Source organism: Molothrus aeneus, chromosome 3, assembly GCF_037042795.1.
Source record: "Molothrus aeneus isolate 106 chromosome 3, BPBGC_Maene_1.0, whole genome shotgun sequence".
NCBI lineage: Eukaryota > Metazoa > Chordata > Aves > Passeriformes > Icteridae > Molothrus > Molothrus aeneus.
In genome coordinates, this window is record NC_089648.1 from 19,938,911 (window position 1) to 19,962,192 (window position 23,282).

General features: G+C 36.6%; 1 protein-coding gene across 1 annotated transcript in view; it reads right to left on the bottom strand.

The window, feature by feature from the left end:
* The window catches only part of KCNK2 (potassium two pore domain channel subfamily K member 2), a 106,868-nt gene extending 97,916 nt beyond the window's left edge, over nucleotides 1–8,952 (bottom strand). Inside the window, exon 1 of the mRNA XM_066546428.1 lies at nucleotides 8,873–8,952. Coding sequence (XP_066402525.1) covers nucleotides 8,873–8,906 — 34 coding nt within the window. The 5' untranslated portion in view covers nucleotides 8,907–8,952. The remainder of the gene's footprint in view (nucleotides 1–8,872) is intronic.
* Nucleotides 8,953–23,282: the final 14,330 nt, after the last annotated feature.

Below are 23,282 nucleotides of genomic sequence, written 5' to 3' on the forward strand. Positions count from 1 at the left end.
CAAGCTTTTAAATAAGTGACTGTTTTAACTTGTGAAGATTCCAAGATTAGGACAAAAACTTAATCAAGATGCAAAGAGATGTTAGGATATATTTGGGGCTTTTAAATTGCTTCATTGCCATGCTCAAAATTAAATGGAAATTATGGGGGTTTGTTACATGTAACCAGCAATAGGCATTCTTCATCTAACAGAGTCAGGTTAATGTTTAAACAAGTTGTGTGGGATCTACTGATCTCCCAGAAAATCCCTTTATCAAGGACATTCCAAATGATTATAATAATTTTATTTGACCCCAAACCTCCAGGTTTTGATAACATTTTATTAACATATATCTAATTTCTAGGCATCAGAATTATTTTGGGTATTGTTTCAAAGAACAAATTCCCTGTAGCAATGAAACCAACCTTTGATTCTTTGTGACAAATTTTAACACATTTCAAAGGAGTTTCCATTAGCTGGAAAGTGATGTTTGTGGGTCTATAAATGCATTAAATAATTTTTTTTTTTAAATCAAAACTTAAAATATCCTATTTTTTACTGAAAAGAGGCAGAGCATATGAACCAACTTTACATGGACACATTTTGCTGTTAACACTCTCTGGCACTAGAGATTTACCAGCCCTGTGGCCTCACGTTTGAACACAGCCCTACACAGACAATACACTTCTAGAGCACAGCCCTACACAGAGAACACATTTCCAGAACACAGTTTCCTGCCTGCTGGAAGCAGACTTCAAAGCAGACTTCTGCCATTGTCACTTGTTTGTAAATCCATTTCCTAAGCCAGAATTGAAGATGTGACTCCATACTTAAAACAAGAAAGCTGCCTGGAAATTCAACTTTGTGGCCCCTGGCCACAAAATATGAAGTTGTCTGCTACAAAAGGTCTATTCTTTCAGGAAAATAAAGGAGCTCTGCAGTCTTAGCTTTAATTCAAAGAAAAAAAAGGTTCTCCATGTACCTTGGTATTTATTATGTATGCTAGGTAGGGGTAAAAACATCTTCCTTTTAACTTTAACATTAGTTAAAGCATTTTAGACATTGTGGAGCTAAGGAGTGATGTTCTTTTTCTTTTAAAAAACATATCGGGGATTTTTTAAAACTTATTTTAACTTAAAATCTGCAAAATTTGATGTTTCTAGCTCACTAGTTGGCAATTTAATGTTTTTTTCTGTTTCATGCATCTTGAGTGCTCTTTTTGATTTCATATTTTTTCTAAAGTAAATGTAGTCATGAAAATGGATTTCTGCTTGAAACATTATTGACTGGCAAAGGAATTTTGCTTTTATGTGTATGAACAGTCTGTCTTTATTGTTCTGAGTCCAGATTCTGGCAGGATGTGTGTTAAAGCATATTTTAGACTGCAATTATTAAAACCTCTTTCAGTGTTACATAGAACACGAGTCTTTTTTAAAAAAATAAAATAAAAACCATTGATTACTTAGATTGCAGTGTCCCTGCAATGCAATGGATTTATTTCAAGAATTAAAATACAGTTTTCCTTTTGGAATGCTGGTTTCACTAAACCTTAATAAAGAAAAAAAGCTTACTGTTAACAATGCTCTGTAAATTATCAGCATTTCAGCAAAAAAGATTAAAGTAAAACTCCAGAAAAATATTAAAGTAAAAAATCCAGACTTTTCCTGCCAGAATTTTCTCCTATTTTACTGAAGTGGGATTGCTTTACTTTAAGCACAGAAAGTATACAGGTGTCAAAAGTTAGAGAGTTGTACAAATGTCAGTTTGGTGTAGTTTGACAGAGGCAGGAGTTGAAGAGCTCCCTGCAGAAAGCTCTGTCTCTTTTTGACAACACAGATTAGTTTGCCTAGATAAGTACTCCATTCTTCTCTCTTTTTCCCCAGACCATACAGACTGAGCACTAAATGTCACAGCCTTGTCACCGCTGGTCTGGGCCACTCACCTTGTGAAAAGAACCAGAAATAAGTGTGTTTTGGGTCAAACCTTCTGACTGTTATGGCAGGAAAGATGTAATGGGAGGAGGGGGTCCCACAGAGGTGGTGTAGCCCTGCCCTGAGACTGCTCATCTTGAGACCCTTGCTCAGTCCAACCCCCTCAACTCACTTCCTGGAGGAGGGCTCTAAGGGCTGGCTTTGTACGGGTGAATAAAATGCATGAATTATCTGGTCTGCATACGAGGTGTGCAAAAGAAAGGGGATTAGGCCCCCTTGCTCTCTTTCACTTCTGCCTCACACCCCCAGCTCTGGACCATTCACATGGCAGGATCAACATCAGAGCTAAGCACTGCTGATATTCTTTGTTCTTTCTCCCTTTTCTGTCTTTTTTTCTCTCCTCCTTTGGTTTGCCTGGGCCACACACGGCTGTCACGATCTACCCCATGCTCCAAACTGAAATTCATTGTGGGAGTAGGGAGATTGTGGCAGTGTGTTGTGGCTTGTGAGCCAGGACCTCGAGAAGGCTGCTGTAGGACTTGAGAGCTCATTGAAATGTACTGTACAAAATCCAAGGGCTTGTGGAAGTCTACTGTAGAATTTAAGAGCTAGTGAACCAACAGCTTTGGTGTCTACACATGGGCAGGGTGCTGGAGTTATGGCGACTGCACAACAAAATACAAGAGCTCCCAGACATGTGATCCAATGTTTTTGTTCAGCCTGATGAGAATTTATAAGGAACATCACAGCCACTGCTGGTGCATTGGGACACCTTGTTCCCACCACCAGAACCCCTTGCTTTTCACTGTATCCTCACACACCTGCACGGCAGCACTTTGTCTATCTCAGTTACAGTCATTTATGGAGAATAGAGCATCCACTTAGTCCACTCAGTCCTGCTCATGCCATTTCAAACAATAAACAGTGACCAAATAAAGCCAAACTCCATCTCCTTCCAAAGCACTGGATCTGAAGCTGAGCACTGAAGGTAGGCTGGTGTCCCACAACTGTTACCACTGATTTTGGTTTAGGAGAGTGCTAATGCAGCAATGCTTTTGAAGGTCAAAATTCAAAAGTTACAGGCAATTTTTACTCAGTACTTATTCTGAAAAATCACATTGGACAATTTTGCCCAAAGATTTTGGATTGTTTATATCAACAGGAAACAGATCCTTCCCAAACTTTTTGGTTTTATTAGCCAACATGAGCCAACACAACAGTTAGGAAAAGTTCTAGCTCTTGGCCTAAACTCTTGAGACTATGAAAGAGGAAGCAGAAAAAAAAAACAAGCAAAATTGTGCTGTGGAGTTTACTATATTGCATCCTGAACATGCATTTTATCTTTACAGGAAATACTGCAGCAATAAAAATATCCCTCTCCCACCTCACTCTGACCTCCCTTTAGAAAGACAGGCTCTCTTTGAGTAAGTCAGAAAATTATAGATGGACAACTCTATGCATTTACATGTAGAAAGTATTGTCTCAAAACTTGAAACTGCTTAAAAGTGATCATAACTACTTTAAATCATGTACTTCTTTTTCCTCTCCACCAGTGAAAAATAAAGGATGTAATAAATAAAACAGTGGAAGGAAGCTAAAAGGGTATTTGTCTTCATGTTATTTTGTGGCTTACCACATCATACAAGACTTCAGCATTATACTGTGTTGAATGTTATGTCAATTTGCCTGCCAGCAGAGAGTGGTTCCTTTCTCTTCCAAAAGGGGTATAGGAAGTAAATCCACTCTTTTAATTGCAGATTAGTTTAGATGGGAAGTGGTTATACAAACAAGAAAGTTAAACTACCATCTATTTTGTCTATGTCAATCAATCATATTAAAATAAAAGTATGAAAAGTCTGCTTAATCTCAACATGATGCCTCTCAAATCTTCAAACATGCTTTGTCAGTAGCGCAGATCTTTTTGACTTTATCCTTGACAAGTATTGGGAATTAATTTCCATCTGTTTTTTTGCTCAATCTTTTCCAAACTCTGACACATTATCTTCTTCCAGACATTTTTCAACTTTCCCTTGTTCCTACACTTGGTATACTTCCAAATTCAAGATCTTGACCAAGTGGAATTCTCACCAAGGTCCAGGAGAAACATCAAACACACATAGTAAGCATACATAAATTTAAATAATCTTTGAAAACTAAGTACAGCTGTAGGTGGCTGACAAATGCATGGCTGTATGTATTGATGCAGCTCCTAAACTAATCTAGAAAACTAGAAGGGCTGAAGGCCAATGAAACAGAGGCTACAGGAATAAAACATTATTCATTTGGCTGGAGCATGACCTAGGTTGTTCTAAAAAATATTTGCAAGGTGAAAAATTAGAATGACTGCCAGTTCTGGCGCAGTCTTTTACTCTTTCTCCTTCACTTTCCAACATAATACCTATTTCTAAGGCATTCAGAAGTACCAGAAATATTTTTTCCTTCCATTCTCATAAAAGACTTTTACCTCAGCTTCCCCAACATCCTCAGAGAAAGATGTTGAGTTGCATTTTGTGCTATTAGACTGTTTATGATTTTTCCTTATTTCTATTCTTGGTTCACCTTTCTCATTTTAGAATATGTCTTTTCTGGAAACAACTATCATGTAAATACTAAAATAGCATCAATAACCCTAAGGATGTACATATTAAATGTTCATTACACACAACCTTCAAATCTATCTGATTCTGTTGGCTTGTTTGCATTATGCTTTCTTTTTCATATTTAAAGGGTTTTATGGTATTTACCCCCACATTCCTATGGTGCAGCAACTTTCTTTTGAGATATATTCCAATATTTTCCAATAGATTTAGTGCCAAAGATAAGATAAAGAAAAGGCTTATGTTCCACTAATCCAAGCTCCTATATGAAACTCCCATTTCAGAGAAGACAGAGGTGCTACTTTCTTCCTTTTACTTTTGAAAAATACTTTTTGGTTTTGAACATTAAGTTGGTGCAATTTCTCCTAATAGGTGAATTTATATTCTCACATTCTATAAAATGCAGATTGCATAATACAGCATGATGGCTCTATTCCATTATGCTTTATAGGTTGAAAATTACTCACACAGTATGTTTTTCTCTTTAGTACTCTATCATTCTAAATTATGGCTGCACTGTAGGTTACTCTATCTAGTAAATAAACATAATTCCTGCCTGGCACCCTACTAACAGTGAGCAACACATTCCTTCGCAGGTGGTCCTGGGGCCTTACTTGAATTCTAGCTACATAATTACATTCAACCTGCCTGAGGTCTCCTTTAGACTTTGCAAATGTATTCTTCATTTGTCATGATTTTATAGTGGTGCCTCAAGCAGTGGAACAGCTACACTTGCATGCTACAGCAATCTATTACTTTAGTATACCTTACCTCAGCTGTTTTCCATACTTTCTAGAACCATGGGAAAAAATAAAACTGATCATAGAAAAAAACCTGATAGAAAACAACTGTTTCCAGTATTTAAAAATGAATGACTGAGTGCATTATCTTCCTAAGGAAGTAAAACTGCTCATTCTTCAGCTTTAATGTTCATGATTGACGAGTTATCTTAAGCCTCTGACATTGCTTGAGAAAGCAGGGTTAAACTAAATCTAAAGAAAAGTACATAATCACTGATAACTCAGAGACAACAGAGGAGGAAAGGAAGTATAATAAGGAGAAATCACCAGCAGGCTGGGACCTTTTAATCAGTAACTCCAAACTGAACATCCATCTCTATGGTACACACATTAACGCAGTAAAATTAGTCTAAGGTTACAGTTCTATTATTTCAAGGAAAAGTGACCCTTCAGTTAAGAGGGTTAAGTATTTTGGAAGGCATCACTTCAGCATGATTAAACATCCAAAAGAAAGAAAAATTCTAGTTCACTTGCAGAAATTTTGAACAGCAGTGATGCAAAAAATTTTTACAGTGATGCAAAAGAAGACACAAAACTCTGCAATCAACAGAACTGCATCAGAGAATAGAGTTCTGTTGCACAGCGCTAAAGGTTCCACTGTGAAGGTACTAAGCTCTTCATGCCCAATCCAAGATTATTTGTTACTCAAGATGGTCTTTACCCTTATGTGAGGACTGAAGACAAGCAGGAGAAAATTCCTGCTTAAAAACAAAAACTACATACATAACAGTGGAAGAAGCATTTTCTAAATTTCTGGGGAGGAAAAAAAAGACCAAAAAAATCCTCAGAAAAGGGAAATACTCTGAACCCACCTCCTTCTTCTAGTAATTCATAAGACTCATCTCCAATTCAGAAACTACAGTACAAATTACTGTCCCTTATCTGACAAATCTGCAAACAGGTTTTCCTGTTTCATGTGGTCTAAACACTGAAGCAATAATTTTTTCTTTCTAAGATTTCAACTGTGATGTCCTCAGGGCCTGAGAAAACTTTGCAGTCCAAACTTACATACCTGCTGATTATTCCTACATAAAAACACAGACTTCCAACATCTGACTGCGATAGTAACTATTCAATGTTAAGGCGTTTAAATGAAAGCATGGTTTAAAGTGTCATTTTTCTAGAAAAAGATCACTCTATTCATCAGTTTCTTAATTTCCAAGCTTCAAATTAATCTGCTACATGTAACATATGCACAGTATAAAAGTGATATTTGTGATCAGGGTGAAGTTACAGATCTCTCCAGCTTCCCAAATAAGCATTCTCAAGAACAATATACTGGATAACTGGTCTACTTTTCCAAAATACCATGCAGATATAGGAAACATAAAATAAATACACAAGGGTTGTGACAAAAGAGACCTTCCCACAAAATTGACATTTTGAAGGAAACACATCAACAAAAATAGGACATACCTATTTAAAATGGCTATGTATGTTATTCCAGCATTTCCTAAAATTTAATTCTTAATCAATTATCTAGTTCTGTATTCTAGCTCACCATGTAAAGATGGTTCAACACCTACTCAACAATTACTGAGATGAAATTGGGTGCAGGGAAATAGCCAAAAACATGCCAAAATTCTTCCATTTGAAATCCTTAAAATCAGGGAAGAAAAGCAAAGAAAGAGACAGAAGGGCAACAGAAGAACTGAAATATTTTAAAAAATCAAACAGAAACGACATGAAAATAAGAAAAGCCAAAGGGATGACATGAAGGCCAAGAATATGTACCAAAGCTTGACCAATTCATCCGCGTTGAAATCAGAGGACAGAGTTGAACAAACACTCCAAAAAGGACATAGCATCATTCAAAAAGGAAACTGAAAAATACAGAAAATTTGAAACTGAGTGACTACACCCAATGGTTCAAGGATGAAATGTGGTGCAGTGAGAAGGACCAAAACTTGCCAAAATTAATCCAACTGAAATCCCTAAATTCTGGAAAGAAAGGGAAACAGAGACAGATGCGAAACAAAAGAATTGAAATTTAAAAAAAACCAAACAAACAAAAAAAACCACAAAAACCAAAAAATGATAGGACAGTAGGACAGATAAACAGCAAAAGCCAATGGGATGACCTGAAGTGCAGGAATATGGACCAAAGCTTGCCGAATTGATCTTCATTTAAATTTCAAGATTTCATTCCCTCCCCTGAAAGGATATCCTTCCTTCCAGGAAAGGGAAGGAAATCCTGAAAGCAAAAGACAGAGTTGAACAAACCCTCCCCAAAGAAGATATGGTCATTCAAAAATGAAATTCCAATGGTATTGAGATGAAATGTGGTGAAGTGAGGACCAAAACTTGCCAAAATTAATCCAGCTGAAATCCCTAAACTCTGGGAAAAAAGGGAAACAAAGAGACAGATGTGAAACAAAAAAAATGAAATTAAAAAAAAAAAAAAACAGCAAAAAACGATAAGACAGATAAACGGAAAAAGCCAATGGGAAGACCTGAAGTGTAGGAATACGGACCAAAGTTTGCCCAATTGATCCTCATTGAAATTTCAAGATTTCATTCCCTCCCCTGAAAGAAAATTCTTCCTCTCCTTTCCTTTTCAGGGAATGAAATCTTGAAATCAAAAGACAGGGTTGAACAAACACTCCAGAAAAGAGATATGGTCATTCAAAAATGAAATTGAAAAATCCTGAAAATTTTACATGGAGTGACTACAACCAATGGTACTGAGAGGAAATGTGGTGAAGTGAGAAAGACCAAAATTTGCTAAAATTATTCCCATTGAAATCCCTAAAATCTGGGAAGAAAGGGAAATAAAGAGAAAGAAGAGAAAACAGAAGAATTGAAACTTGAAAATAAAAAAGAGAATGAAAGCTTAGAGGGCATAAAAACAGGAAAAGCCAATGGGATGACCTAAAAGGCAGAAGTATGGACCAAAGCTTGCCCAATTGATCCTCATTGAAATCACAAGATTTCATTCCCTTTTCTGGAAGGAAGAATTTTGTTTCCTTTTCAGGGAATGAAATCTTGAAATCAGAAGACAGAGTTGAATAAGCACTTCAGAAAAGTGATATGGTCATTCAAAAATAAAATTGAAACACCCTGAAAATTGAAATGGTGTGACTACAACTAAGGGTACTGAGATTAAATTTGGTGAAGTGAGAAGGACCAAAACTTGTCAAAACCACTCAAAGAGAAATCCCTAAAATCTGGGAAGGAATGGAAACAACAAGACAGATGTTAAACAGAAGAATTGAAGCTTCAAAAAAAAAAAAAAAAGAAAAAAACTGATAGGACAGATAAACTGGAAAATCCCCAAACTGGGATGACTTGAAGTGAAGGAATACGGACCAAAGCTTGCCTAATTGATCCCCATTTTCTCATTGAAATTGCTGGATTTCATTCCCTTTCCTGAAAGGAAATTCTTCCTTTCAGGTAAGAGAATGAAATCTTGAAATCAAGGTCAGAGTTGAACAAAAACACTCCAAAAAGAATGTATGGTCATTAAAAAAATGAAGGTGAAGTGTCCAGAAAATCTGTAATGGAGACTGATTAAAACTGTTAAAGCTAACTAAATAATGTATTTGTCTTCAGTAGCAGTACTTACAGTAAAAGTTATGTCTTGCTTGTGGGTTCCTCATTTGGTGATGCAATATTCTGGAGTCACCATGCTTTTGTTCTAAGATAAAGCATTTTCCTTATTGCTGTGTTTAAGAAGTCTTCTAAAAAAGTCATCTCTTCATAACATATTCTCTTTTGAAGCACAGTTATTTCCTCTCTCTCTATTTCCTGTCCAAAACAGTAAATGTACAAATAAAGGTAAAGTGGTAAGTTAGTAATTAGGACACATGGCATTTATATAATGTTGTAAATTTTCACAGTACTTTACAGATGGTCACTGATGATGGAAGTGCCTACAGACCTGAACCAAAATTACTTGGGTCTCAAACAATTGAATAATTGTACCTGAAATGTTCCAGAAGGTTTGAAAGAACATACCTTCTTTAAATTTGTAAATGAAAACTAGCATTCCCAATAATTCTTACTTTCTTAAACATCATTCACACGAACCATATGCAGCATTCAGTCTAACTGTTGCTAAAGGTCCCCAGGATGTCAGGTGTGGCTCCAAGTAGAAAATTTGTTTCATCGTTTATTGAAGGAAGATGGACATTGCTACAATTCCTTTTCTTATTTATGATTTTCCTAAGGAGCAGTCATGAAATAGGCTGTTAAGCATCTTTTCTCAACTGTATCAATAGTTACTGATCAGGACACAGATGATGAGTTAGTGGTTTTAAAGAGGGAATAATAATCTTTAGAATTTGGTTTTCTTTTTTTTTTTTTAAATTTGTCTTCTCCATCCCCTCCCATGCGCTGCAATATTATGAATATGTCAGAGACACATTTTAAAAAAGGATCCTGATTCATTTAGGCCCTTACCTTCAGTTGTCCACAGACTTGCCAAGTTCAGATGTCATTAATTTCAGGCATATTTCTTATATTTTCATTGAATTCCCTAAAAGAAAATAATGTGTTGCAATTATTCCATATTCTAGAAAATCATATCGCAGAGCAATCTTACATAGAAAATCTGGTCTGTTAGTCACAATATTTGTGAAAATATAATTGCCACTAGAGTCACGTAACAAAGTAGACAAATAATAGCATTTTAAGTAATATGATAATACGGCACTCATATAGCCTTATTCTTAAGCTTCTCACACATTATTTTAAATACTTGAAGATGTCATGAGGGATTAAGAAAATGACTGTAATCACCTTTCCCTCTCTCTCTTAAATATTGCACATAATCCATTTGTAAGTATATGCAGGCACAAGCAAAGGAATATCTTCATCAGCAAAAGAAAGTCTAGCTTGACCTCAGGGATTCTAAAATGCAGCCAAACAACTATGCATGCTTCATTTTCAAGCCACTTTTTAATATCCAAGTCTTTTTGCCCAAGAGATGAACTCAATACATTTAGAAAAAAACAGCACCTGTTTCTGAAGGCTGCATCACAAAGAACTCATTCCCACTCCTATTCAATGAAAAATGAACTTTTTCTCATAAATTCCACTGGTTGCTAATCTGGACCCAGACTCCAGAAACAGAACTACAAGCAATAGAATTAAAACACTGTGCTCATGCACAGTCATATGATGTCATTCCTTAAGGTTTTCATAGAACTTCTTAATAGGGGAGAAGCACCATGTGTGAGTCCCCATGATAGATACTGCAATCATTTCACACACCTAAATTTTACAACTTTCCACCTATTAGGAGCTCTAATATTTTGCTTAAAGCCCTGAAGTCAGGCAAACATTGTAGACCACCAGAGTTTTGTTTTTTATCTTTGGTTGTTCTTTGTTGTATCTTTTTTGCAGTTAAATGTTGGAAGTATGAGTTGTAGTTGACAAAGACCAAACAAAACAGGAACACAGTGGTATTTTTTATTGACTTTGAAACTTTGTTCTTACCAAGAGCCAGATAGCTATGGAGGTGGACATGCAAATTCAAGGAAAATCTGCCTTGCAGCAAGACTTACCTGTGTGTTGTTACTAACCACTAGGGTAAGAACTTTAAATTAGAGAATATTTTCTGCTTTTATGCATTTATAGTATAGGGTCCCAGTTGCTCTGTAAGTAACTCAACTGTTCTGATAGACAATGCTCCTCTGCTCCTATTTAATTTGAAGCGATACAGATCTTTTGATCCACCCTTCAGTCTCTCTGTGAAAATAAACCTGTATCTGCTACCACCTAAGAACCAACCAAAATCAATACCACAGAAAACCAAGTCCAAGGAATTTTGGGTAAAAAAACAAATGCAAAATTCTTAGAACTGCAAGAACCACTAAAGGCAGTCAAAGCAAGCCTAAAAGCATAAATGATGATTAGAGATTTTCCAAATAACATGTGTTTCTGCTCTGATTCTGTTTTGATTGCTTGCCTTTTTTTTTCTACAGGCAAACTCATTTGTCTGGGGTGCAGGCTTATGAAAATGCTTTCAGATGATCGATTCTCTTTACTGAAGCTATTTTTGATCATTTGGTTATTACAGAAGCACACAAATTGCCTGGTGTCATTTCTGCTAAATTGTGTATCTCAGTTCTGTGAGCAACTGCCTCAACTCCCTGTAAATCTTGTGTACCTGCACTTGGGGACTGACAATAATTAGGAAAGTATGAATTACATTCACTTCATATGAGACAGTTAATGAAAATCTTCACATGTAAATCCAGAGTAGGAGAAGAGTTAGAGTCCATGAATAAGAGACTAATTGATGAGTATCCTTGGAATTCCTAAGGGAATGGGATCTCTGCTGTGTTTTCCACTGAGAATTAGGGCAGATGAAATTATCCTTTCTTTGATTAAATATTGCAAATCTCATTCATAGTCTAAGACTATGCAGCCATGACTGATATCAAGTCTCTTCATGATCTTCAATTTTGGTACTTTGCATTTTCTAGAAACAGAAAAAAATATTACAGCTAGTAATATATAGTAATATATCCTATTACTATATATTAGTTATATATATTATTATATATATTATTATTAATATATATAAAATAATATATATTATACATATTATTATATATTATACTATTTCAATCTTGTCCTTACAGTCTATTTCCTCCCTTTCTTTTCCCTACTCTTTTCTCTCCAACCCTGTCACCAAAAACATCTTTTCAGGATCTCTTTAATCTCATCTGTGGAATACACTTAGATGGTCCAGAAGATTTTCACCTCAGACAGAGAAAATTAGGTTTAGAAAACACACAAAAATTAGTTCCATAAGTTTATCTGCTTTATAAAAAAGCTTTTGCCTTTTTTTTGGTATTTGTTCTGTAATTTTGTACATTTATCTATATTTTTTTCCAGTGGAAATTGCAATTTGCAGCTGTGAATATATTCCCCCTACAGTCCAAATTATGCATTTCAGTAGAGTTCAAGAACATTCTTAACCCCTCAAAAATCACTTTACCTATCTCTCTTTTTCCATCAAAAACTCCATGAATGAATTCTAAGTTCCTCTTGGCAGAATTTCAGCACATGAAAACACACAGTTTTGACTGGTGGACCACAACCACACACAGTGCATACATGCAGCAATCTAGGCTTTGGAGCACAGCAGCAGAGTACACCTAACTGTCACAGCGTATGTCACAGTCAAGGCAGCTGCAATAACACACAGCATCACCATACAATTTCAGAAAGCAGCAACCCATACAGAGTCCAAGTGAAAGTAATGGACCTCTCACTAGTCCTAAACGCATTCATACTCTTAACCCTAGTAACCCTCTCCATCTCCATCCTATTTCCACTTCTATCCAACAACCTTAAGAACACCCCCAACACAAACACAGTCACAACCTCCTTCTTAATCAGCCTAATCCCAATAGCAATCTACATCCATTCTGGAACAGAAAGCCTCACCTTCTGAGAATAAAAATTCATTATAAACTTCAAAATCCCTATCGGCCTAAAAATAGACTTCTACTCCCTTACCTTCTTCCCCACTGCACTGTTCTATCCAGCCTATAGTTTGCAACATGATATAGGGCCTCAGACCCCTACATTACAAAATTTTTCACCTTCCTACAAAATCATACCACACCAGAAGGCTGTAAGCATCCACTCTCTTTGTTCTTTAGCCTAGCCTTTTACACCCCTCATGCTCATGCATTACACCTGTGTGCCCTCTGTTCCTTTTGGTGGTTAGTCAGCACATCTGGGCACTCCCGGTCTCATTGCTTTCAATGCTGTTCACCTGCTTCTCACAGCTGTAGCCCATCAGGAAAGAGGTTCAGCTGCAGTCCCACTCCCAATGACCACAAACTGTGTGCCTACACCCAACCTTGGAATTGACCTCACAACCATTTTCTCTGATGTTCCAGAGAAATTTTTACTGTGCTGTATCAGCTAATAGAAGACAGAAAGCATTCAAAGTTTCTGCCTTCTACCATGATGTATTAACCTGTTGATGTATTGTAACAAATAAAACCAATTGCTCAAATTGCTCTTCTCTGAAGAAGGTAGTAAAAGACTTTACTGCTGACAAAGTTCAGCAAAGTTCAGATGCTTTCCTCACACCTAAGATATGGAAAACTTATCAAAAAAGACAGAGGAAACACTTGAATGTTGAATTCACACCATCCAGTAACTAAAAGTACTAAGCTAAAGATATCCACTTCATCATCTGGAGTAACCGGCCTCAGTACCTAGTATCTGAGAAAATGAGCCAATTCCAAACATAGCCCAGAATCAAAGCCAGTGCACAGAGACACCTGAGCACACAGGAAAGTTGCTCCCTCAAAGTTTCATCCCATAAGCACATTTAGTCCTTGTCAAGGGGATGAAAACCCAATAATCAGACCTCAACATCTTCCTAAACATCAACATCTTCCTCTCTCTCTGGTACCTGAAGTTATGTCCTTTCTTCTTGACCAAAACCAGCTGAGTTTCAGGACTTGCAGGTGTTGATTTTAACCAAACTCACTGTTTGTGTGACTCATATACTGCCTTACAGTAATCAGCTTTTAGTGAGCTGTTGTTTGCTGCCTCTTAGCTTCTAGCTATTACTTCTCACATCAGCCACAATGCCTGAAAATTGTCCCACAGGTAGGCTGTAAACCTGCTAACCCTTGAAATGTGCAAGTTTAGCATTTCAGAAAGCAAGCCCTAAATAAGAGTGGGTAAATAAACCAGGAGTGCACTCTTTTATTGAATCTGTGACTGTCTTCATTGAAATGACAAATGCTTTCCTTATTTAAATGAAGACATCAGCCCTGTGAAGATACAACTTTCCTAAAAGTGTATTGTTTTATATATTCATACCAAATAAGCCATTTATAGGGATAAACTGCACCAGTGAAAGAGTGACATTATTATGTCATGAATAAAATATTCAAAGCAAGTATTTTTCTCATTAAATCTTATCAGATGAATTGAATTCCTTTAGAAATCAATGACAAAGAGCATTTTAGAAAATTCCCACATACAACTCTTTAGAGTTAGAAATGTAAATTAATTTTCTAAATAAAAATTTGTCCTCTGCCAAAGACATATGGACCCTAAATAACCAGTCCTCTATATACAGGTTCTCTAATAATGCTTCTGTATACAATCTCATTTTACTGAGGCAATATTGATTATATTCTACTGTAGAAATACAAATCATTGGACAAAATAAGGTACTTTGACTGCGCCAGACCTGGAAGAATTAAGGTTAAAAACTGCTCCTGCACAATTCTTCAGTCCCTCAATTACACTGCAATTACAGAAAAGTCATACAATGTCTACAAAATTCTGATCTACTGAAACTGTTGGAAGATAAGTGTTTGAACCTATGCACCTTCAGTAGCACCCCAGGTAAAACTGTAGTACCAGCACCATTTATTTTGGGTATAATTAAACTATGTGCAATGATGATTTTGTTTTCATCTAAGGAATAAGGAACAGATCCACAGGAACCAAATTGTGAATTTTAGATGCAAAATCATATTTTTAAAGGCATAGACATCTATATGCACCTGTTGGCACAAAAAAGTATTATTAAACAATAGGAATTTTTTGTGTTTTCATATTACACATTATACTGACACAAAACCACAGCTGCAGTGAAAGTAAAAGGTGATGAACCCAAAACTAAAGAGAAATTTCTTTTCACTCAGTGTGACAATAATTTAAAAGATCCAAATGTCTGCAAGTATTTTTGTGATTATTTTTTATGTAGAAGTAGATCCAGAATTACATACTTGTCATGAAAGGTGCAGAAGAAATTAATATCATCTTAATAAAATTTCTCTTTCCTAATTTAACTATGTATTAATATTTAAGGTTATAAATCATGCAAAACATGTAAGAAAGATACAGGTCAAAAGATGGATATGGAAAAATAAAGCACAAGAATGAATATGAGGAAATAGCATTCGAATACAATAACAGAATCAAAAAAACTAAGAAGCAAACTAAGTTATAAAAGCAACGATTGATAGAAAAAAAAAAAAAGCAACCAAGGGGAGGTTCAATTAATACTTCAAAATTCAGTGAAAAACAAAGGAAAATACAGACTCATTACTCCACAAGGGAAAAAGGAAACAACAGATGACTCAGAAAGGTTGAAATCTAACAAAATAAGGAAAACTGTACAATTAACATCATCCTACTCACCTTACTAAGCTGGAGTTCCCCCCAAGAATAAGACACCCCATGTCTCCATGGAAAAAATTTATGTACCCGTGAGGTAAGTTAATAGCAGTCACCAGATTGCTGGTAAATTAATATTTATGCTTTGGCCATTAAAGTCTGGGAAGGAAAAATGAACTATTTCAGCCATTTTAGATAGAACAGTGTGGCATGAGAATGTATTTGGCTTTTAGGGGGAAGGATAGGAGTATGACAACTTCTGTTTCTAAGAAAAGCACTCTCATCATGAATGATATTGCAGCAGCCTTAGATATGGCCTCAGCCAACAGTTGGGAGAAGGAATGAGTGCTCATGAAAAGGCTGCCAATTTGGAGGAGAAAATGGAGTACAAAAAAAGAAATCTGGGTAACCAACAATCCAATTCTGTCCTGTTTTAATCTGGCACAGCTTTCAACTATTTACTGCATTCTTTTTTTCTTGTAAGATCATCCTCCTCCAAAGAAGAGAGAAACAGCCTTTCCTGAGGCAGATGATCTCTTCATACATGCTCCCGAACTCCCAATTTCAGCCCAGCCAAGGATGGATTTTGAAAGCTGGATTCTGTTCCTGCTGGATGAACAGAATCAGATGGATGCTGTCTGCTGCTAGATCTGCAGTAACTTGCTATGCCCAACAGATCTGTGGAGCCAGGATTAATTTGAAGACTGTGAGACTGTATCACTCGAAAGAGACAGCATAAATCCATATCCCTAGCATGAAAATGGAGTTATTTACTGTCGCTTTTCAGAAACTGACTAAAACTTTATTTCAATTATACAAGAGTAGATTTCAGTTATAGAAAAAATGGGTGCTTTTGTATATTTGAGGCAGATGGATGGCTGCTCTGTCTTAGAAAAACAGAGCTCCATGTTAGAAAAACAATACCCCATAAGATAATATTTAAATATTTATACATAAAATAGGTGATGCCAGACAGTCAAACATTTCACACATGTCATTTGCATTCAATTAAGCTGTTGTGTTGGATGATGGCAATGTGACATTAGGAAATTGTAATGAGCCCTTCTGATGAGTCTGACTGCCATCCAAGTAGCATCTCTGGAGCAAGACTGGCTTCCTAAGTTGTTCACATCCCCACCACCCACTCAGAACTTCTGGTATAAGTCTCAAATCTACATTGCTATAGTAGAGAGGTGAAAAATCTTACCGAGAAACATCAACACATAAATGGGTTGAACCAAGAGCCTGTCTAATAGCTATATTTCTCTTTCAGTGCTGCTGGGCAGTGTATTCCAGATGGTGGGGGTGCTGTGAACATCTCCCTTTGCCTTCATCTGAAGGATGACAAAAGCTCCATGGTCCTTTGAAAAGGTCAGTATTAGTAATTCTCTCAGTAACAGCGCTAAGAAAATCCAAGCCTGCAGGTTGCCTATTAAATACAATAATTATATTAATGGACATCCATTACAGATGTACCTCATCCTTTCTAATGATTTCATAACCACGAGGAACAAAATGATTTCTATTTCCCATGGAGTACATATGTCAGATTTAATGGTCTGAAAGATGAATAAATACTGAGCTGCTAAATCCAAACTAGCATCCATGAAAATCAAAGTGTTCTCCATTGCACTGAAACAAAGTGCATTAGATATTTTCAGGTCATGATCTGAAACATAATATAATCTCCTGATCAGCTGGCAAAAGGAGTAAATAGAAACATTTCCAGCCATTTCTATAGAAAGTATAGAGAATCACAGCTAAAAAGTGAATCAGTTTAAATCTGTACCCAAACTATTCCAAAGGACAGGGGACTCCAAAGTTGCTGTACTCCATAACAAGAAACTGTATTGTTCTTCCATGGACTTACAGATATTTGGGTTCTATAAATAGATAGCTGAAAGCATGCATTTCCTCCTACAGCAGTACAGGGACGTGCTGCTAACTGGTGTGCTTGAGGAAGGGAATTTACTCTTTGCCTGTTCACCAGGTGAGGGAAGAGTCATACCAAAAATGGATCCTGTTCCTACTTCCTCCTGTAGCATTAGTTCCACAGTCAAGAAAAAATCCTACAGAGGTACAGAGGTGTTCTCCCATCCCTGTGACAAATAAATTTACATTTCAAGGCCAGCAACAATCATACTAGATGGGGGAAAAAATACAGGCTAGGATGAATACAGGAGAGGACTCCATCTCTGCTGTGTGGACTATAGCAACTTGGAAAAGCAAGTCAAAGACAGGAACAGGGAAACTGCAGAAGCTTTCACGCCTTTTGTTCCTCCCAAATCCTTTCTAAGATAAGGTGGTTTCAACTGTCCCAGGGAAAGCTGAGGAATAAGTCAACAGGGCAATGTAAGTAACCAAATTCAATTTCCTTGCCACCACTTATAATCATGACAAGGAGCAGTTAACCCAATTCCAGTCTTAGCCTCAACCATTAACTTTTGCAACAGAAATAAATTTTCCTTCCCACATTGCTGGAAATCTTTGCAGCAGCTCTGTCACAACACAAGTGGCAAGAAAAAAACTGTTTGACAACCTTGTTTAGCCTATATCTTCCCTGTGATGTGGGAATTATATCTCTGTGACCTTTCTTCTCACCAACCTGTCATTTTACATGTTGTTTCTGCATTTCATCTGAATGTTGCCAGTTACCAGAAGAAAAAAACAAATCACCACACATATCCCTAAATCCAGCTGAAGGCACTAAATGTAACAGTGTGATAAAATGATACCAATTACATTACATTAAAAATCCAAGCACCTAAAAGCATGAAAATGAATAATTAAGAACATCAAACTGCTGCCCATGATATCACCACATTATGCCTATTTCAACATAACACCATTAACTGTCACACCTTGATTGTTTCAAAAATGTATGATTTTGTTTTCTTCATGTCAGTAGCTAAAGTGTTTACTGAAAAGAGTGGGTTCTGGGTGGAATGTACATAGAAACAGGAAAAAAAAAAGAAGGAAACATTACTTAGCTGTTAGAAATAAGTTGAATTGAGTACTGCACCTTGGCTTCTACTAATGGGTAACAAAGGACATGAATTACATCAACTCAAACAGATAATGCCGTGGAGGTCAAGCAAAACCAGAAGCCCAAAATACAAATATAACCAGATGCAGGATGGTCATTTAGTCCAGGCATAGGATTGCTATAGAACAGCTTCTCCAGGAAAGACATTCTAAACTTGCAAATTACTATCCCCACCCCTAAATCTCAGCAGTTTCCACCAAGTTTATATTGCATCTACAAAGTCAGGCCATGCTTTTGGAAGGGGGAATAAATCATCTGTTACTATTTTACACCAGGTTATTCAAAATAGAAAACTTAATCTGACCTCTTTAATGTAAGAATGTCATATTTCAATCATGCCAAGCTGAATATTTTTGGCATAAAACTTATATAAAGGAGTTTGAATAAGCATTTGTACAAATTTTTACAATTCAACAAATGCAGTTATCCTTGTATTATCTTTCTTTAAACCAACAAGAGATATTCCATAGAGCTGAACATGGAAAACACCTTTCAAAACTGTGTTCACAGCTCTGAATTTCACATTCTCGCGTGCAGGAACTGGGACCTAATCTGAAACTAGTCTCTTTTACAAGTCCATGGGAACTGTGCCATTCACTTCACCCATGTTAGATCACCTATGTTCCGATTTAACTCAGAGACTAAAACATCAGGGCTGAATTTTGCAGGTTTGATCTTGCACAACATTTTTTATTTGTTGCTGTTTAAGCAGAACTCCTTGCAGTAGTACTTGAGAGACTGCTCATGTTATTTGAACCATTATCCTAAAGGGAGACAAGAACAGCTTTCAAAGGATGCAGGTAGTAGCTGGAAAAATACATGAGAGATGAAACCTGAAGATGGATTTCACAAGCTGAAAGAGAATAGATCATACTGAATTATTCATCCAGCTCCAAACATTGATTAAATCCATAGCTGGTGGCTGAGGGCTCAAGCCAACACAGATTTACAACTGAACAAAATTTCGTACCAGAAATAGTTCCATCAGTAGTGTTGCAGAGCAAGCTGCAGTTTCTCCTTCTCTCATTTTTGAGATTCATGCAGTTAAGATCTTATTATCATGCTTATATAAGAGAGGGGGAGAAGAGGACTTACATTTTTCTAACTTGGAGTTCAAAGACAATAGATGCCTCTTTGCTTTACAAGAAGGGACTCTTCTATAACATTATTTTGTTGTGATAACACAAGTATATAAGATCAGGCAGTACATGGAGCTGGCTTTAAAAGAATGTTAGCTATTGATTAAGGAATATGGATAATTCGTTTAAATTCTTGAAGCTGTGACAGGAGCAGACAGAAGTTTCTTTCTGTCTTTAAACTGGCAACATCTGAGTAGTGGCTATTTGCAAGTGTAAAGTATTAGGTCATGGCCATTGTAGAAAGCAGAATATCTGACCTGATCAGTCAATAGTCAAAAATTATTCAGGAAGTCATATGTCCCTACATCCTCTAAAACTCATAGAAAAATATGAGTGTTGCACAAAGAGGCTTGATAAAATCAGAATACTGTCATGGTCTGATCTGAATGCACAAGGCAGACCACTGCTGGTGCACCAAGCACAAATTCAATCATATCAGATGGTTCTCAAGATGTACAGCTTGCTGTTTGTGTTCTGCCTATGGAGAGTTTTGTTAAGAGAAGCCAAGTACTGATGAAATGCTATGGCTTTGCAGGCTCTCTTTTTCCTGATGACTATTTATTCTGAAGTTTAATCTGTCAAACTGGAGGAGTAGGAGGCAACAGAATGCCCTACAAAGTGCCATGATTTCTGTACCAGTAGAGTGCATGCTTATATGTAATTCATACTGAAATTACATTTGTCATCTACACTTTCCTGTGTTGTTTAGGCCACAAAAGCAAACAAAGACAAGTCATATTTGTTTTGATTTCTTGATTTTTTCAAGAGAGTAATTAGAAAATGTCGGAATTGATATGTGCATAACGCTTTCAAAGGATTCTCTAAGTCAGTTCTCCTCCTATTTCATTTGGTTTTCTATTGGCAGAATTATATTTGCTTGAATGGAATTGCTCTTGATCTAGTCAAGTGTGAGAACAAAACAATTTAATTCCTTTTTTTTCCAAATCAGCATTGTTGTGATACTCCCAGTTCTTTCAACACATCTATGATCTTCAAAAAATATCACAGTACAAAGCTAGTCTTCTTTAATCTGCTCTATCTTGGTCAAATTCCAAGCTTCATGTCATTTTTTGTTGCTAATATTACCTCATTTCAAAATAAGTCTTTGTACATTTTTTCAGCTCAAAACTTTCCTTAATATAATTGCTATAATTGTACTTTAACTACAACACTTGAATGGTTGAGAAAAACATCTTATTAAATCTATAATAAAGTAGGGACTGAACAATTATATGCTGGAAGGGGAAAAAAGCCACCAGCAACCGCACATGACAAAGGTTGCATAGTGCCTTGATGATCTGACTGTGGCTCTCTGATTGATGAACAGCAGTAGATATGCATGAAAGAGTGTGGGTGCCTCGAGCGTGTCTCTGCCTTCAGAGAAGCCAGGGAAAAGGAAAAACAAAGTGCTTTGCAGAAACCCACTCTCTTGCCTGGACTGATATGCATACAAAATAAAGAATATGCATTAAACATGAGTGAGTGGAATGCAGGAAGTATATGTCCTCATATATACTCGGTTTCAGCATATTCATCCAAATTAATCTCTCGTTCTATTTCTGTGCAGCCATTTAACACAGAAAAATGTGGCTTGCTCTTGACTTGTGCTCTGACATGAAGCAAACCAGTGACAATAACTGTGAAAAACTGGGAGATACAGTCCCTTAATCACCTGAGAAGTGGCAGTGTCAGGTGAAAGGGTATCCAGACACTCTCCCACAACTGAGCAGGGAGTTCACCACAAATAGCAGAAAACGTGCAGTGCCAATGGCAGAAGGCACCAATCACCTATCTGCAACTCTGTGGCATTGCTGAGGCAAGTACTCCACCTTTTCCTAGACTCCAGGGGCAGACAGACATCAATCCCACACTACTTCAGCTGCCACAAATGTGGAAAAAATTTAATAAGAATTCAGCAGGAAAGGAGAGCTTTGAGAATCTGCAGAACATAAGAACCACAGTAAAACACTTCTCTCTATTTGTAGTATCTGTATACACCAGTGTCTAGACTGGAAAACACTTCCAAACAGCATTCCCCTAGAACAACATTAGTATCTGCACTTTCTAGAAGAGTAGCCCAGTCTTTGGAGCTGGTGGTTTTTTTTAAGGGCTGCATGGCAAACATGAACACAAATTTTGACCAGTATAAGAAGGGGATGTGAAAAACAACAGTACACAGATTTTTAAGGTCCAAGGAAATAAAATATTACAGAATTATGTTTGTTTGTTTGTTGGTCTTGGTAACTAGTAAAATCAGATGAGGGAGAATTTATATTTGAACTCTTTTATGCTAAACTTTCAAATAAAGTACCCACTGACTTTTTACCTACATTCTGGTATTTCATAGCAATCCCATCACAATGAAATTCTTCTATAGAGGACTTCATTTTACCTTCTGTTATAGTGATAATTCTCCCAGTTTTCTCTCCTGCAAAAATTCTGAGAAGGAATCATAATTTTCAGCAACACATAATTGTTTTCTACAGTTACAACTATGGTTCATACTAATTACATGATGATTTAATGACAAAAGTCCACTGAAAATTCACTGGACCAAAACCCACCTTTGTGTTGATAAGAAATAATTACATCCACTGTCTATAGCTAAATCAATACTAATCCTTGCTACTATATTACACAGAAATGTCTACAAGTAATTCCTTTGTCTTGAAATGTAAACTTTATGGTGACTCAAGGAAATGGAGGATAAGTTTTCACAACTGTTATATGTTAGCAATCCAAGACCTATTTTTGCTAGTTTTTTGATCAATATCTTTCCATTACTGTGTCCTTCTGAAATTATACATAAATCCCTGTGAAAAAAAAACCACATTGAATATTTGCTCTTTAGGATTTTCCCATTTGCAAAGCTGTATAGAAGATTCCTTTCCTTATTAGCCCAGGCTTTTTCAGTGTTTTATTTTTATCTGACCCAAATATCCCAAAACCTAAAAGTAGCTGTTTTTATCAATGCACAGTCATTAAGAAGCATCACAAAAAAATAAACAACACACTTTCTGTTGCATCCTACCTTAAAATTCAAGACACAAAGCAACTTTCAGACCATCACAATTTGGCGGACAACTCTTGTTCTCATGCATTCTGTAGTCCTTAGTTCTTTCAGTAAGACCTGGAAGATGTTCCCATAGGAAGTTATCCTAGAGCAAGTAAATTGTCATCTAAGGACTTACACCTGGAATGTGGCCCTTTTGTGCATGGATACAGCTCAAGGAGGAGATCAGCAGTTATAGTGCAGCTCTGTCATCCAAGAACCTCTTCTTGCTGCAGGGAGATCTAAGGTATCTTGACTTGGGCATTTAGAAATCTAGAAACTGATTAAAATTCTGGAATATTCTGACAACAGCTGCTTTAAGCAGAAGTTACCAGATGGTAATATTTGTGTGGGTACCACGTCATCTGGCAAGGAACAAGCTAATGATGCACAAAATGCTTTGATGCACAGCCTTCAAGGAGTAAACTTAAAGTGATATGAGGCCATACAAGGATTCATCCACACTGCTCTGCAATTCTGCATAATACAAACATTTTTTTACCAGTACAAGTGCACAGGTAAGGAGTCACAAAGTTATTTGGCACAGAATGGTTGTTGGTATTAAAAAGAGCATCATTCCTCAAAATGACTAATATTTGTGAACATCTATGGAGATTTGCAGGAA